At 39.0% G+C, this 15,939-nt stretch overlaps 1 protein-coding gene across 4 annotated transcripts in view; it reads right to left on the bottom strand.

Moving 5' to 3' along the window:
* Positions 1-15,939, bottom strand: part of KCTD20 (potassium channel tetramerization domain containing 20) — a 45,500-nt gene that overhangs the window by 5,580 nt on the left and 23,981 nt on the right. For 3 of the 4 annotated variants that reach the window (XM_074236410.1, XM_074236409.1, XM_074236411.1), the window contains exons 3-6: positions 13,941-14,214; positions 5,403-5,505; positions 4,943-5,063; positions 2,784-2,981 (exon numbers count right to left, since the gene is read on the bottom strand). In XM_074236410.1, coding sequence (XP_074092511.1) covers positions 2,784-2,981; positions 4,943-5,063; positions 5,403-5,505; positions 13,941-14,214 — 696 coding nt within the window. The remainder of the gene's footprint in view (positions 1-2,783; positions 2,982-4,942; positions 5,064-5,402; positions 5,506-13,940; positions 14,215-15,939) is intronic. The other variant, XM_074236412.1, reaches the window with a different exon arrangement.

Consider the following 15,939-nt stretch of genomic DNA (forward strand, 5'->3'; position numbering starts at 1 on the left):
AGATCAAAGCAATCCATAGCCATATGAAAAAAATGCTCTAAATCATTAATTATTAGAGAAATTCAAATTAAAGCTTCTCTGAGGTACCACCTCACACCTCTCAGATTGGCCAGTATGACCAGGAAGGATAATGATCATTGTTGGAAGGGATGTGGGAAATCTGGGACACTATTACACTGTTGGTGGAGCTGTGAACTCATTCAACCCTTCTGGAGAGCTATTTGGAACTACGCCCAAAGGGCAACAAAAATGTGCATACCCTTTGACCCAGCAATACCACTACTGGGTCTATACCCTGAAGAGATGAGGAAAAAGGGTAAAAACATTACTTGTACAAAAATATTTATAGCAGCCCTGTTTGTGGTGGCAAAGAATTGGAAATCCAGTAAATGTCCTTCAATTGGGGAATGGCTTAGCAAACTGTGGTATATGTATGTCATGGAACACTACTGTTCTATTAGAAACCAGGAGGGACGGGATTTCAGGGAAACCTGGAGGGATTTGCGTGAACTGATGCTGAGTGAGATGAGCAGAACCAGAAAAACACTGTACACCCTAAACAGCAACATGGGAGTGATGTTCAAGCTTGAAGGACTTGCTCATTCCATCAGTGCAACAATTGGGAACAATTTTGGGCTGTCTGCAAAGGAGAGTACCATCTGTATCCAGATAAGGAGCTGTGGAGTTTGAACAAAGTACAAGGACTATTCCCTTTAATTTGGAAAAAAACCCCAGATATCTCTGAGAATTCTGTTCTCTTTAAGGATATGATTTTTCTCTCTCATCACACCCAATTTGGATCAAGGTACAATATGGAAACAAAGTAAAGACTGAGGGAGTGCTATCTGTGGGGTGGGGGTGGGGGGAGGGAAGCAAGATTGGGGGAAAATTGTAAAACTCAAATAATATCTTTAATTAAAAAAAAAAAGAAAATCCCAAATATTTTGTGACCCAAATAGGTCACAAGGAGTTTGACACAACTGAACAATAAAAAATTTATTTTTATTTTTATTATTATTTTTATGTGGCTTATTTCTTCGATTGGATATTTGAACTAGCAGGCCTCTAAGGTTTTTGCTACTCTAAAATTCTAAGATTATAGAGGATCATGAAATAATTAGGAAGATGACAACTATCATCAATATTAGCACCACATGTGTGCTATATTCTAAGTACTAGAGTGGAAGTAGAGATCCTCCAGCCTATGAGATTAACATAAATTAGGAGTTCATTGCATACTCAAATGTATAAATTTAGCAAACTGTTGAGGTTGGGTCTGATTTTTGGTTCACAGATTGGAATCAATGAAAAAAATATGAAAGAAGATGACCTAACTGTATAAGACCTCAAACTCTATTATAAATCGGTAATCATTAAAACAATATGGTACTGACTAAGAAATAGTGTGTCAGATCATGGGAATAGATTCATACACAATGACATTATAGCAAATGACCATAATAACTTAGTGTTTGATAAACCCAAAGATTTAACTGCTGGGAAAACTAGATAACAGTACAGCAGAAACTAGGTATAGACAAGATCTCAAATCATATACCAAGGTAAGGTCAAAATAGGCATGTGATTTAGACATAAAAGTGATACCATAAAATAGGAGAGCCAGGTTTACCTGATAGACCTATGGATAAGGGAAGAATTTAGGACCAAACAATAGGATAAATTTGTGCCAACAAAACCAATGCAACCAAAATAAGAAAAGCTGAAAACTGAAAAAAATTTTTACAGCAAGTATCTCAAATAAAAACCTCATTTCTCAAATACAGAAAACTGAGTCAAATTTATAATAATACTAGTCATTCCCCAACTGATAAATGGTCAAAGGATACGAATACGAATAGGCAGTTTTCAGAAAGAAACCAAAGCTATTATCACATGAAAAAAATGCTCTAAATTACTATTAGAGAAATGTAAATTAAAACAATTCTGAAATGCCATCTCGCACCTATCAGATGGGACACTAATGCACTACTGATGGAGTTGTGAATGGATCCAACCATTCTGGAGAGCAATTTGGAACTATGCTCAAAGGGCTATAAAACTGTGCATATGCTTTGACCCAGCAATACCACTACTAGGTCTATATCCCAAAGAGATTTTTTTTTAAAGGGAAAAGAACCTAGCTGCACAAAAATATTTATAGCTCTTCTTTTTGTGCTGGCTAAAAATTGGAAATTAAGAGAATACTCGTCAATTGAGGTATGGCTGAATAAGTTACGGAATATTATTGTGCAGAATGATTTCAGAAAAACTGGAAAGACTTATATAAACTGATACAAAGTTAGATGATGAGAGCTAGGAGAATGTTGTACACAATAACAGCAATACTATATAAAGAACAAATGCAAATGTCTTAGCTAGTCTCTGTAATACAATGATCCAAGACAATTCCAAAGGACTCATGATATAAAATGCTCTCAGTCTCCAGAGAAAGAACTGATGGCATCTGAATACAGTTCAAATAATACTATTTCCCTCCCTCCCTTTCCTTCCTTTCTTCCTCTCTCCCTCCACCCCCTCCCCCTCTCTTTGTCTCTGCTTCCACAAAATGACTAAGATGGAAATGTTTTATATCTACTCATGTATAACCTATAGCAGCTTATCATCTCAGGGAGTGGGGAGGAAAAGAAGGGAGGGATTGAATTTGGAATTCAATCTTACCAAAAAAATACAACTGAATGTTAAAAAATTCTTTATACATGTAATTGGGAAAAAAATAAAATATTATTTAAAGTAGAAAAAGAAAATCTGTACAGAGTACCTACTTTGAGAATATTCCTCCCCCATGGGTGGAGGATGATCCTCATCCCAGTCTACAGAGTCCTCATCAGTCAGCACAACGATGTGGCATTCCCGTTCCCCTTTCTTGGCACTGCCCACCATGATGGGCAAGATCAGCTCCTCGAGGTAGTGATCAAACTGCTTGTGAGCTCCATCATTGGAAAGTTCATGCAGTAAAGCACCTGGGGAGAAAATGCATGTTCAAATCCTTTCTTGCAGTCCGGTACTGAGCACAGTACAGGCACTAGATACTCAGTGAGTGACTGACCACTCATAGTTCTAGAGGGAAACAGGCTATGGAACATGAATGATCTTTGTTTTTTGGAGTGACAGTAGAGTAAGGTTATTATCTCACAAATGAGATAATTCATGGATATGATGTACTTTGCACACCTTTTATTTGTTCATTAAAAAAAATTTTCTCTTCCAAGTCCAGCTCCTTTCCCCATCAAGAAGGTAAACAATGGGAATATGATCCCATTATCCACATGAAGTCATTTTGCAAATCATTTAAGCGCTACATAATGCTTCTCTTCCCTCCCCTTTCTCCCATCCCTATCTCCACCCCCCACTTCTTTATATTGGAAGGGGTAGAGCAATGAATGAGAATAAGGGATAATACTAATAACACAGGTAGAATTTATACAGTACTTTTTGATTCATTTCTTTCGATTCTTATGGGAGGTAAGTGTTAATATTGTTCTCATTTTGCTATCAAGTAACCTAAGCAGTGAGAGAGGGAAAGAGAACAGACATCTTTTTGAAGAGTTTGGCTGCGATGAAGGAGACTGGCATATTTGTAGGAAGCAGGAAATAAGTCAACAAATAGGGAAGAGACTTGGATCTGAGTGAGGGGGAGTTGTGCTAAGTCACCAGTCTCACTTTCTCCTCCAGAGTCCTCTGGATCCAGTGGCTAGATAAAAATCGGGATGACTAGAGAGTATTAGATGGGAGGCAATCAGGATTAAGTGACTTGTCCAAGGTCACATAGCTAGCAAGGGTCAAGTGTTTGAAGATTTCACTGAAGATATTTTGACACTGAAGAATGATTACTCTTTTGGGGCATAGGCAATGATGATGATGGTGGTGGCTTGGGACTTTCTTGAAAATAATCACATTATTGGGTCTTCTTGACTTCAGGGCCAATGCTCTATCCACTTTGCCTCCTAGCTACTTCCATTTCTCCCTTTCCTTGAGGGAAGCAAGATGGTGCAGAGGATAGAGCAATGGCCTTGGAGTCAGGAGGTCAGGAATTCGAATCCATCCTCAAACATTTGACACTTACTAGCTGTGTGACCCTAGTAAATCACATAATACTGACTGCCTCATATCCAGGGCCAACTCTATTTGTCCTGATTCTTATCCAGTCCCCTGGACTCAGCTCTGAAGGAGGTGAAACTGATGACGTAGCACAGCCCTTTTAACACTCAAATCCAATTCATGTGCTTATCATGGCATCATCTCCCTGATGTCATGGTCTTCAAGAGTGAAAGATAAACATCATCATCAATGGAAGACTAAGAGAAAAAAGGAAGTTAAGTGCTGGAAATTTGTTAGAGAAGACCGAAGAAGGAATTTGGGGGCTGCTAGGCAAGGAGAAGGGTCACTTCTTTATCAAAACTAGCATTGAGGAGAGAATGGAGGGGAGCTTTCAAGAAATTCTGACCAATAAGACAAGAGGGAATGCATGGTCAAAGGCTTTTATTTTCTTAGTAAAGTAGGAGGCAAGACTTAATGATAATGATAATAATAACAACAACAAAAGCATTTATGTTGTATGTTAAAGTAGACAAAGTGCTTTACAAATATCATTTCATTTTATTCCCCAACAAGTCAAGGAGGTAAGCACTATTATTATCCTATTTTACAGATGAAGAAATTGTGACCCCATTTGGGGTTTTCTTGGCAAAGGTCCTGGACTGGTTTGCCATTTCCTTCTGCAGGCTCATTTTAGAAATGAGGAAACTGAGGTAAACAGGATAAAGTGACTTGCCCACAGTCACACAGCTAGTTAGTGTCTGAAGCTGGATTTGTTCTCAGGAAGATGAATTTTCCTGACTGCAGGCTCAGTGCTCTCTATTCACTGTGCCACCTACCTGCTCTGCATAAAGCCCAGCTAGCTATTAATTTCTTTGGTACTTACTCAAATCTTGACACTTGATGGTGTTGAAGTCAAAGTTAATGCACAGATAATCACAGGTGTCTCTAAGGTCAGGGATGGAAATTCCATCAGGACAGTTAATGATTCCAGTTTTGTAATAATCCTGTAAATAGATAAAGGAAAAAATTGTGGTCACAGAAAATAAAAAATTGCCCCTGTTCCCATTTTATTCATGGTTTTATCAAAATGACATTTAGATTAGGTAATGCCAAATGGCTTTGTAAGGTGAAAAAATTGCAAAAGGGCTCCCTGCTGATCTGGCTGTCCTAGAACTTGAGGAGAGGGGACATGCAGGTCAAGGGGGCAGAAAGTGAAGCTGGAAAGTCAAAGCAGGTAAATCTTGGACTGAAACCTTCTGTGATTTTTGTATGCACTAAAGTGGAATCTCATTTTGGTGGCCTCAGTAGTTTCTGAGAAGGAAAAAACAGGGTAGGTTCCTTACCAGCACTGTTCGAAACACAGTGGCGCTGATCCCTTCAGCAATCTCAAATTCTCCTTTTTCATTGGGCCGGGTAAAGTTATACTCTCTTCCTGGTCCAAACATCCTAAAAGATAACAGGGTTAACTTCCCCAGGGGCACCGAGGTGACCCCTTCCTTCCTTATCCCATCCTCCCTCAGACTGCCGCCAGAGGGCTCCAGGCCAGTCTGTCAGACAACAAAGGGAAAAAACTGGGGAGGCCCAGGAAGGCTTTGACCATCAGGGTAGTGACACCCCAGAGTCGATGACAAATTGGTTCAGGAGCCTGGCTCTTTATGAGTCAAGGGTCCCAGGGAATGAATATGGATGGGGCAGGCCCAACTCCACAAGTAGGGTTGGACTTTGGAGAAATTCTTCAGGAGGCAAAGTTTACTTCTCTGTCCTTGATACTCCAAAACCCTGTGCCCTATACAGCCCCTGAGGCCTTACGCTGAGGCAAACCCTGCCTAGGCTTGTGCTCATCTTTTCTTCCATGTCCACTGAAATGTACCTGTATTTTTTCTAGGTGGCTTTGCTTTCTGCTTTTCTAAGAAGGCAAATGGATTCAAGAGCTAGAGAGAGCACCCTGGTCAATAATAGCTACTGTGGATGTAGTGCTTGAAAGTTTGCATGAGATTTTCCATATCTCATTTAATCTGCACAGCAACCCTGGGAAGCAGGTGGTAGTATTATTCCCATTTTATAAATAAGGAAACTGAGGTAGAAAGGTGACATGACTTCTTCATGGTCATAGATAGTGAGTGGTAGAGCTGTGATTGGATCCAGGTACACTAACTACCAGGCAGCTATAGGATGCCAGGGTGTACAGACTGTCAGTCCTGGGACCAGGGAGATATCTTCCCAAGTTCAAATTCAACCTCAAGACTTCCTGTGTCCCTGAGCAGATCGCTTCACTCTTATTCCCTTCATTCCTTTTCTATAAAATGAGCTGGAGAAGGAAAGATTCCAGGATTTTTGCCAAGGAAATTCCAAATGGGATCGTGAAGGGTCAGATATGATTGAATGAATAATTGTCATTAACTCTTTTCATTATATTGCTGAAATATAAAGCAATACTAAAGGCAGAGGGCCAGGACCCCTCTCTCCCATCACAGCCATTTTAGCAGTGATGATCTGAAAACTCTGCTGCCAATTTGGGGTTTGGCATCCTCAAAGAGTGACTCTAACTGTGAGAATTTCAGCTTAGGTAGTGCCAGAACAGGTCAGCAGAAGACACATTTTGAAGGTGGGTGGGAAGGCAGGTAGGGGTCAGCAATTGCAAAAGTGGCATGGCTGAACTTGAATCAGCCTTGTTCTCAGTACGATCTTAGAGATCCAGGAACAGCAGGGAAGCCAGACACGCACATCCTCCCTTCTGCCTTTGTCCTTCCTTGGGAGGATGGCCTGGTTCCATTTGTTCATTTTCCTTGATTCAGGAATCATAGCCATCTCCCCCCAATAATGGAGAAGGGAATGTTATGATCTAGTTTTCACAAGTTGTTAGCATTCATGCTTGGGCAGGCTGCATTTCAAAGGTCAGAAGAAACATGATCACATGCTTTCCAAAACACTGCCCTGCACACCAGGACTTCATTCCTCTTCGATGTTTTCTAAGAATTCTGGAAGAGCACTCCCAGCTGTAGTGCTTTCCCCTGGAAAGCTCTGGATAGTTTCCCATGGTCAGTAACACCAGCTATCGTTCCCTGGTGCTAAAAACTTTTTTCAAGCAATTTGGTAGCTGGTTAGTGGTCTTCCTTCTCTGTTTCTCCTTGGCCAGAATCCTTAGGGACCGCAACATTCCTGCTGATATCTCCTCTGACAAAGTTGCCACACAATTCTTCTGACCTCCTTAACTCTAATTAAGGAAAAAGTATATATGTATGTATACACATATGTACATGCATGTGCATATCTTATACAACTATGATTTGAATTCAGATTTTTTTCAACTTCAGAACTAGCATGATAGCCACTGTGCCACCTAGTTGCCAATGAAATTTACTGTTCAATCATTCAATTGTGTCTGACTCTTCATGATCTCATTTGGGGTTTTCTTGGCAAAGAAACTGAATAGGTTTGCCATTTCCTTCTCCAGTTCATTTTCCAGATAAGAAAACAAAGGTGAGGAAAACAGGGTGAAGTGACTTACCCCTGGTCACAAAGAAAGTAACTGAGACCAGATCTGAACTCAAGAAGATGAGACTTCCTGAATTCAGGCCCAGTCACCTAGTTGCCTCAAATTCTCATGTATATGTGTATGGCATATATATGTGTGTGGCACTCCTCTGCTCAAATAATCTTTGGTGGCTCCATATAACTTACCAAGTAAAGTTCAGACTTCTCTACCTAGAATTCAAGACCTGCCGCAATCTGACCTCCTCACCTAACCTTTCCAGCCTTTAGAGCTCATATTATTCTTATCATGTACTCTATACTCAAATCAACAACTTCCCCCCATCTCCAAGTATATTCTGTATGTGTATAGCTTTACAAAAGCTGTTTTCTATATCTGAAATAATCTCCCTCTATCTCTCAAAGATACAGCTCAAACTCTTTTGACGAGTGTATCAGTGCAAACCCACATGGCCCACTGTATCCTGACAGCTCCAAATAGGCCTCTCATTCCATTCTTGTCATTTCCTACTTTATCTGCTTTATCACCCTTTCTACCTATTCTTCATATCAATACTGCCATTGCTTCTAGAAATATAGTATAAATCAACTCCTCTATAGTTCTACATTCCCATAACTTTCCAAACCCAAACATCATTTCCCTATATGTGTTATCTTCCCTTATTAGTGTAAAGATGATGTTTGACTGAATCAATCTAACCATCCTGCCCCCATCTAAAGTAGTAGCTTAACCAAATGAGATACCTCTAGTGATTCAAACATCAGATGAAATGGAGTAATGCTCCCCCAAAGGACTAAGTCATGCAGTCATATCCTATGTATGTATCTTCTATAAAACAAAATGTTTTTAACAGCTTATAGAAGAGGGTGCTCTAGCCAAGTCACTGAGAATCCCAATGCTTTGAGGGATAATGATTAAAGTCTATGTCTTCCCATTTCTTCCCTCTCCCAAGTAGAGGATGATCTTGCAACTTTTAAAAGTTCAAAGGATTTAGACACATTAGTGTTCTAAGCAGCATTCAGAAACATCAGTGATTGATGGCACTATCTATATTGCATTGGGAACTGGGGGAAACTAGACAGTAAAGGGAGGTATTTTCGGAATTTTACAATTAGGCCTGCAAACAATTGCACTACTTCTAAGGGGAATACCTTGAAGACTCCAGCAAATAGACTGGGAGCTGGAAATGTGATCCAAACTTAAGAGTCACTTTTACCTGGTCTCTCTGTATGTGCTTGTGGGAGAATGTCATACACTATGGAAGGGAATGTTTTATACCAACTATTCTTATTAAGCTATCTCAGATAATGCCCCTTTGTAAAAATGGCTGACTAATTCATATCAATAGATGAGCAATGGAATGAGTACACTGATGAGGTATTGTGAGCTATAGCATTAGAAAAGTTACTGTCCCCCAAAATTAAAGGTCCCACCAAGACCTGAAGGGAGAAGAGGCAATCTTACTTTCAGAACCTATCTGCCAATGGAGGTGGGGTTTGGGGAGGGTAACTCCAGAGCAAATGCTCCATTAGAATATATGCTCCACAAGGGCAAGGCTATCTCAATTCTGGGGTTTGCCTTTCCCCCATCCCAGCACTCAGCACAAGGATTGACACAGTAAGCACTTGATAAATTTTTTTTCATGAATTCCTGCCTATTTAATTCCTCCCTATCTTTTAAAGCCCAATTCAGATGCTACCTGCACTAACAAAGCTCTTCTTAATTGTTTCATTATATGCTTCCAGAAAACAGCAATAACATCTGACCTAATCATTCTGTCACTGGGAGATACCGGCTACCATTAGGAAGAGAACTAACTTGATCATATAGGACATGAGGTCTGTGTCATTAAAAAAAAATAAGGGTCTTCATGAATTTATTCCTACTCTTAATATCCTAGAATTATAGAACTTTTCAAACGGTCTAAATTCCTTCATTCACAGATGAGGAAACGAGTTAAGAACAAGAGATGACTTTCCAAGGTCACAAAGCTAATAAGTGTAAAGCCAGAATAAGAAGCCAGGTTGCTCTAACACTGAGCCTATATTCTTCCTACCATATAAGGCTACCTAGTCTTTGATCAACAAAATGACACATGCTGCTAAGTCACTTGCCTAGAGTTATGGGTAAACTTTGTATCCACAGATAAACAAAGAAACTTAACTGAAGAATCAATCAATTAATAGTTATTAAGTGCCTAGAATGTGCCAGGCACCTACAAAAAGAGGCAAAGAAGTCAGTCTCCACCTCCAAAGAGTTCACATTTAAAGGAGGGGAGAAAGTATCATCTCCCTAACAAAAGAATTCTAACCATCAAGCTAATTAGCCATTAATTTACTAATAGACATCATTCTTCCTCCATCTAAGTCTAACCCAACGTTAAGACTCACAGTACTACTGCTAGTAGTCATGTTCATACTAGGACCTTGCCATCAACAGTTTGCTTAGCTTTTCTTGTCCTGGCTCATATACTTAAAACTGGAATGCACTGTAGTACACACTGTACCAATGAGAACACATTTTGGCCAACACTGGGAAAGGTAGGGGTGAATAGGAACATGGAACTAAAGAAATATTTTTATATTTTAGCTTCATTCTGTTTCAAAAATTTGAGGAAACATTCAAATTTTCTCCATGTTCAAACTTTTGGTTTATTAAAAATAAAAAAAATTAAATGTCTGTGTTCAGTTTTATAAAAAAATTATCAATCATCTATTATGTTAGCTGGTCGAGGAAACACATGAGACACAGAGACACAATAATAGTTTAGCTACTAAAATTAAGATTTATTAATGTAACTACATTAAGATTTGTGAGAAATCCTATAAAATACCATTAAAGAGACTACCCAAAGTTTTAAATCTAATATAAACTTTTGGGACACTCTGTATAATAATATTAATATAATATAAACATACTGTAATTATATCCCAAAATAAAACCCCCTCTTTACCACTGGGGAGACACACTTTTAGTTGTTTTTCTATTTATGGATATCAAAGTTATGCTAGCCATGTCATTCATTACTCAATTCTTGTGACCAAAGGCATTATTTACAAGGCCACTGGCCAAGACTGGTATTATCACCTGCAGTTACAACATGTTATAATGAAAAGTAAACAGAATGTGAAGACCGCCATTCTAATCCTGGATCTGATGTGGATTAACTGTGTGGCTTTTGGCAAATTACTTCTCTCTGGCTTTCTTATTCATTTCTAAAATTAAAGCACTGAATTAGATAATCTATTTTCCGTCTAGCACTATTTTTTCAAAGTCTAGGAATTTTATTTAATAATGAAAAACATGAAAAAATAGTACTGAAGTCTCAAATGATTTTGAAAATAAAATGGCCTAACTTAGGCTAAAATTCTCAAATGTCCTTTTTGCATTTAATAATCATGAATCCAACTAACAGGCCTGACTGGGCAAACCACTTCCCTAAAAAGTGGGTCTTTTCTAAATTAAAATATGATTTCCTTGGAAATCGCAGGGCTCTCTCAGAAAGTGACATGTGATCTTTGTCATTTGATTAAAATGTTAAATGACATTCTAGGAATGGAAAAGGAAGCTTCCCTAGGTTTGTTTTGGGTGAGGATTTCTTCCTTTCTCTCCTTACCTCTGTGTCTCTGTTTCTTTGTCTCTGTCTCTCTCTCTCTCTCTCATCTCTGAGAGTTTCTGGCAATCTGTCTGTCTGTGTCTGTTTCTCTTAAAGTTGAACCAAAACAGTACAAAGCTGCATCCAACCTTGGTTATTTATTTTTTTTAGGGTTTTGCAAGGCAAACAGGGTTAAGTGGCTTGCCCAAGGCCACACAGCTAGGTAATTATTAAGTGTCTGAGACCGGATTTGAACCCAGGTAACTCCTGACTCCAGGGCCGGTGCTTTATCCACTGTGCCACCTAGCCGCCCCTAACCTTGGTTATTTCAATAGCTTTCTCACACGACTTTCCAGGATGTCTTTCCTGCACATTTACCACACCCAACTGACAAATGAGGGCCAAAAGCAATCATGAGAGGCAGTAGGGGTAGTGGGAGAAATTCTGGAGTTGTAATCAAAGGATCTGGGTTTGAATCTTGGTACTGCCTCTAACTGCTTATGTAAGCTCAGACAAATTACTTAATTCTCAAGCTCTTTTCATTTGATACTATTTCACTTGGTGAAATTTCCCATGATTTCAATTCCCATGAATTCAGTTACTGCAGCATTGATGATGATGATTTGAAAATCTACTATTGTCCATAAAAATCTCATATACTCAATGTTCCAAATTCAACTCATCTTTCTCTTTCCCCTCACCTTCCTTTTCCAACCAACACTTCCCTATTCCTAACTTCTCTATTACTAAGAAGGGCACCACCATCAACCCAGCTATCTAGGCTTACAACCTTGGTGTCATCCTCAGCTCCTCACTATCTCTCACTCCCATATTCAACTTATTGCCTAGTCCTTTCAATGCTACCTAAGAAATATCTTTCCCATGTGCCCCCTTCTCTCCTCTGATATGACCACTACCCTGGCACCCTTATCACTTCATGCCCCAGGCTACAGCCACAGTCTGTTGGTTGGTCTATCTGCCCTACTCTGGTCCATCCTTCAACTCAACTGTGAAAGCAATCTTCCTAATGAGGCTTGGCTGTCACTACCCTACTCAAGGAACTCCAGTGGTTCCCTAGGTTGGCTAGGGTTTTTTTTTTTGTTTAGATTTTTGCAAGGCAATGGGGTTAAGTGGCTTGCCCAAGGCCACACAGCAAGGTAATTATTAAGTGTATGAGGTCACATTTGAACTCAGGTCCTCCTGACTCCAGGGCTGATGCTCTATCCACTGGGCGACTTTGCTACCCCAAGGTTGGCTAGTTTTTAAAAGCCCTTCCTCCCTTTCTAGTCTTCCTAGGTCTTTCTCTGCTCCATGTCTTCTGAGATCCAGTGACACTGCCCTTCTGCCTTTTTTTTCGAACAACTCCCCACTCTGGGTCTTTTTACTGTCTTTTCCCCATATTGGAAAGCTTTCCCCACTCCTCTCAGTCTTGTATCTTCCCTGGCTTCCTTCAGGTCTATGAGAAATCTTTCCCAGTCTTCTTCAATGTTCAGACCTCCCCCCCCCCCCCCCCCCAGGAAAAAGATTTATACAGGATAAATTACAGCTTTTCTTTTTTTTTTTGCAAGGCAGTGGGGTTAAGTGGCTTGCCCAAGGCCACACGGCTAGGTAATTATTAAGTGTCTGAGGCTGGATTTGAACTCAGGTACTCCTGACTCCAGGGCCAGTGATCTATCCACTGCACCACCTAGCTGCCCCCCCTGTATAAATCTTGTTCTTAAGACATCTTAGATTGTGATATACCTTAAATTGTGAACTCCTTGAGGGCAGTGACTGTTTTTGCTTTCTCAGGATCAAGCCCCTGGCTCTTAGTAAGAGCTTAATAAATCATTGTTGACTTGACTTCTTAAAGGCAGGAGATCTTTATTTCACTCTCTCTTGTTTAGTTAAATCACATGAAGTCAAAGTTCAAGTGGGTTATTCTAGCACCTTTCTCAAAGAGTTGGAAGATCTCTTTCTCACACATCCTCCTAGGATTGGACAAAAGCAAGTTTGCCACCTTTGATTGAGGTGGTTCAAAATGAGGCCAGAAGCACAAAAATATGGAAGACAGTGAAGGGTAGTGGAAAAAGTACTGAGTTGTAAAGGATCTGAATTTGAATCTTGCCATTGCTCCTAAACACCTCTGTGATCTTGGATAAATAATTTCACCTCTCTCTAGGGTCCAGTTTCCTCATCTGTAAAGCAAAGGAATTAGACTAAATGACTGCTCAGGTCCCTTTTAGCACTAAATCTATAATGACTGGAGGGGATAAGGAAGAAGCCTTGGTGTTCTTGAACTATTTTCTACCACCATAACTATATTTTATTTTCCTTTTCAGGAATTTATTCAATGAGACAGGTTTTGTGTATGGGTACCAAAAAACTCTATGTCTGTATATATACAGCCCTTACCAGTCTGTTCTCTATTATAGAGAGATAAAAAATATTTCAAAAAGACTGTTGTCATTTTTTTCTAGTCTCTTTTGGCAGGTAAGTGTGTAGCTATTTCTGTGGATAGATTAAATAACAGTTATGACCAGAAGTATGCTAGTAAATGTTTAACAACCAGGTACACAATACACTTTTAAGTTTAATCTGCATCATTAACATTTTCTCTTTCTTACTTTCTTAAATCTAAGACAATAATATAATAAATCAAATCATGATTAGTATTGTTTGTGGATTTATGAAATGTAAATGGCTCACTGAATTTAACAACTGGTTCTGGTTTGTTCTGGTTTCAGCATAACTCTGAGCATAACCATTCTTCCCATTCTAATGAAAACAGTAAACTTGCGAGGAACTTGTTACCTTCCCAACATGGTATCTGGGTGAGCAGTGAATATCTGTGGATTGACCACAAAACGAGTGCCATCTACAAGGAGAGTCACCTTCTCTGGAGCATGGGAATGGGAGTTACTGCTGAAGCCCAAACTGCTATTTCCAAATTGTTCTGGAGCAGTAAAGGGCTCATGGCTCCTCTTAGTTCCAGTTTGAAAGCAAGTCCCTTTGATGTCTTCAGAAAGGGGTGAGTTGTTGGAGAACTGATGAGTGGTCGGCTGAGAGGCATAATCAAGTAACAGATCTACAAACAAACCAAAAATAAACTTTAAGAGGGAAAAGTCTAAGAAGAAGAATCATGTTCTAGGAATTAAAACAAAGGTTTGGCCAGGTGTGGTTACACATTCCTGGAATCCCAGCTCCAGGGAAACTGAGACTGCTGGGTCCCTTGAGCTCAGGAGTTCTGAACAGCATCATTAGCAAATTTCAATCCAAGAGAGCTGTTTATGTACTGCCAGCAATGGATTCTCCTCCATGGAAGGAGTTGGGTCTTCACATTCAGTCTGGCACTAATATGGGAAGTCCCCCAGGAGTGTGTGAGGGGGTGATAAGGAGGGTGAAGAACCACTAGAAGGGTTAAGGAAGGACAGGTTGCTGGCCCAGGTTGGAAACAAAGATTAAATTCCCTGCATCTAACAGCTGTAGAATAGGCTTATAGGTAGAGATTGTGAGACCCAGTTTCAAAAAACAAAAAAAAATAATACAATGATAGCTAAAACCAGAAAGTTTTCAGGTATTCTACAAAGGAAATGTTTTTGGTACATAGCAAATTAAAGAAACAGAGAAAATACAATCTTTTGCTTTCTCTGATTCTACAAAATGGAGACCTATATTTGAGAATGCTTTTTTCAGGTTTGGGGAAGAGGGAGGGCAAGGCAGGCACTATCATTCCAATTCTCCACATAGGAGCAAAACTTCTTTTTGGAAATAAGAGCCATATCCACTATTCTCTAAGTAGGATAGTGACACTAGTTACTCTCAAATCAATTTTCCATTTTTTAAAATAATATTTTATTTTTAAATATTTTAACTCATCTAAAATTTTTGATTTCCAAATTTTCTCTTCCTTCCTCACCTCCCTCCCTGAGACAGTAAGCAATTTAATATTTTTCATTTAAAACAATTCTTAAAAAATGCTGGAAATAAAAATGGTCGATGTGATCACCAGCCACATATATCAATAATTTTTCCCTGAGTCTAAACATAACTTTTCTACTAATCCTGAGTTTTTATATCATGTAAAATGAAGACTATAATTATACTAATAATAACCTAACCTAAGATTTACTATGATATAATGCAATATAATATAATGGATAAATGGACAAATGACATATGATATATTGTATGATATAACTGGGTATGATAAAATACATGAAACATAATTTGGTATGACATATAACCATTTATGATATATTGCATGATATAACTTGACATAATAACAATACCATATGACACAACACATTACAACACAGTATAACAATATAATATTAAGAGCAAGAAATAATTGGGATCCCAAAATTAGAATTGAATTCATAAGTCTAACTCCATACTTTACAATTAAGAAAACTCAAGGGATTTGCCTGGGGTCAACTGGTATTAAGGGTAAAAGGTAAGATTTGAACTTAGGTCCTCTGACTCCAAATCCAGTGTTATGTTCATGGAATCATGCTGTGTCTACTGTTGCTGTTACTAGTGGATGGGGCTCCATTTTAGGGGCATGATCTGGTAGAAAGAACACTGGACTGGGACTAAGAAAGCCTTGATTCTAGTCTCAAGTCCATCACTAAGCAGCTCTATCATGTAGCTTCTCTATACCTTTATTTCCTCATGTATAAAAGAGGATAAGTATGCCTCTTATATGTTTAAATACTCTGAAAAACTATCAACTCTATAGAAGTGGAAGATAGGCCTAATGACTAGTCTAGCCTATGAAAAGCTTATTCACAAACACAGAGGAAAAAAAAGT

The sequence above is a fragment of the Macrotis lagotis genome, chromosome 5 (assembly GCF_037893015.1).
Source record: "Macrotis lagotis isolate mMagLag1 chromosome 5, bilby.v1.9.chrom.fasta, whole genome shotgun sequence".
NCBI lineage: Eukaryota > Metazoa > Chordata > Mammalia > Peramelemorphia > Peramelidae > Macrotis > Macrotis lagotis.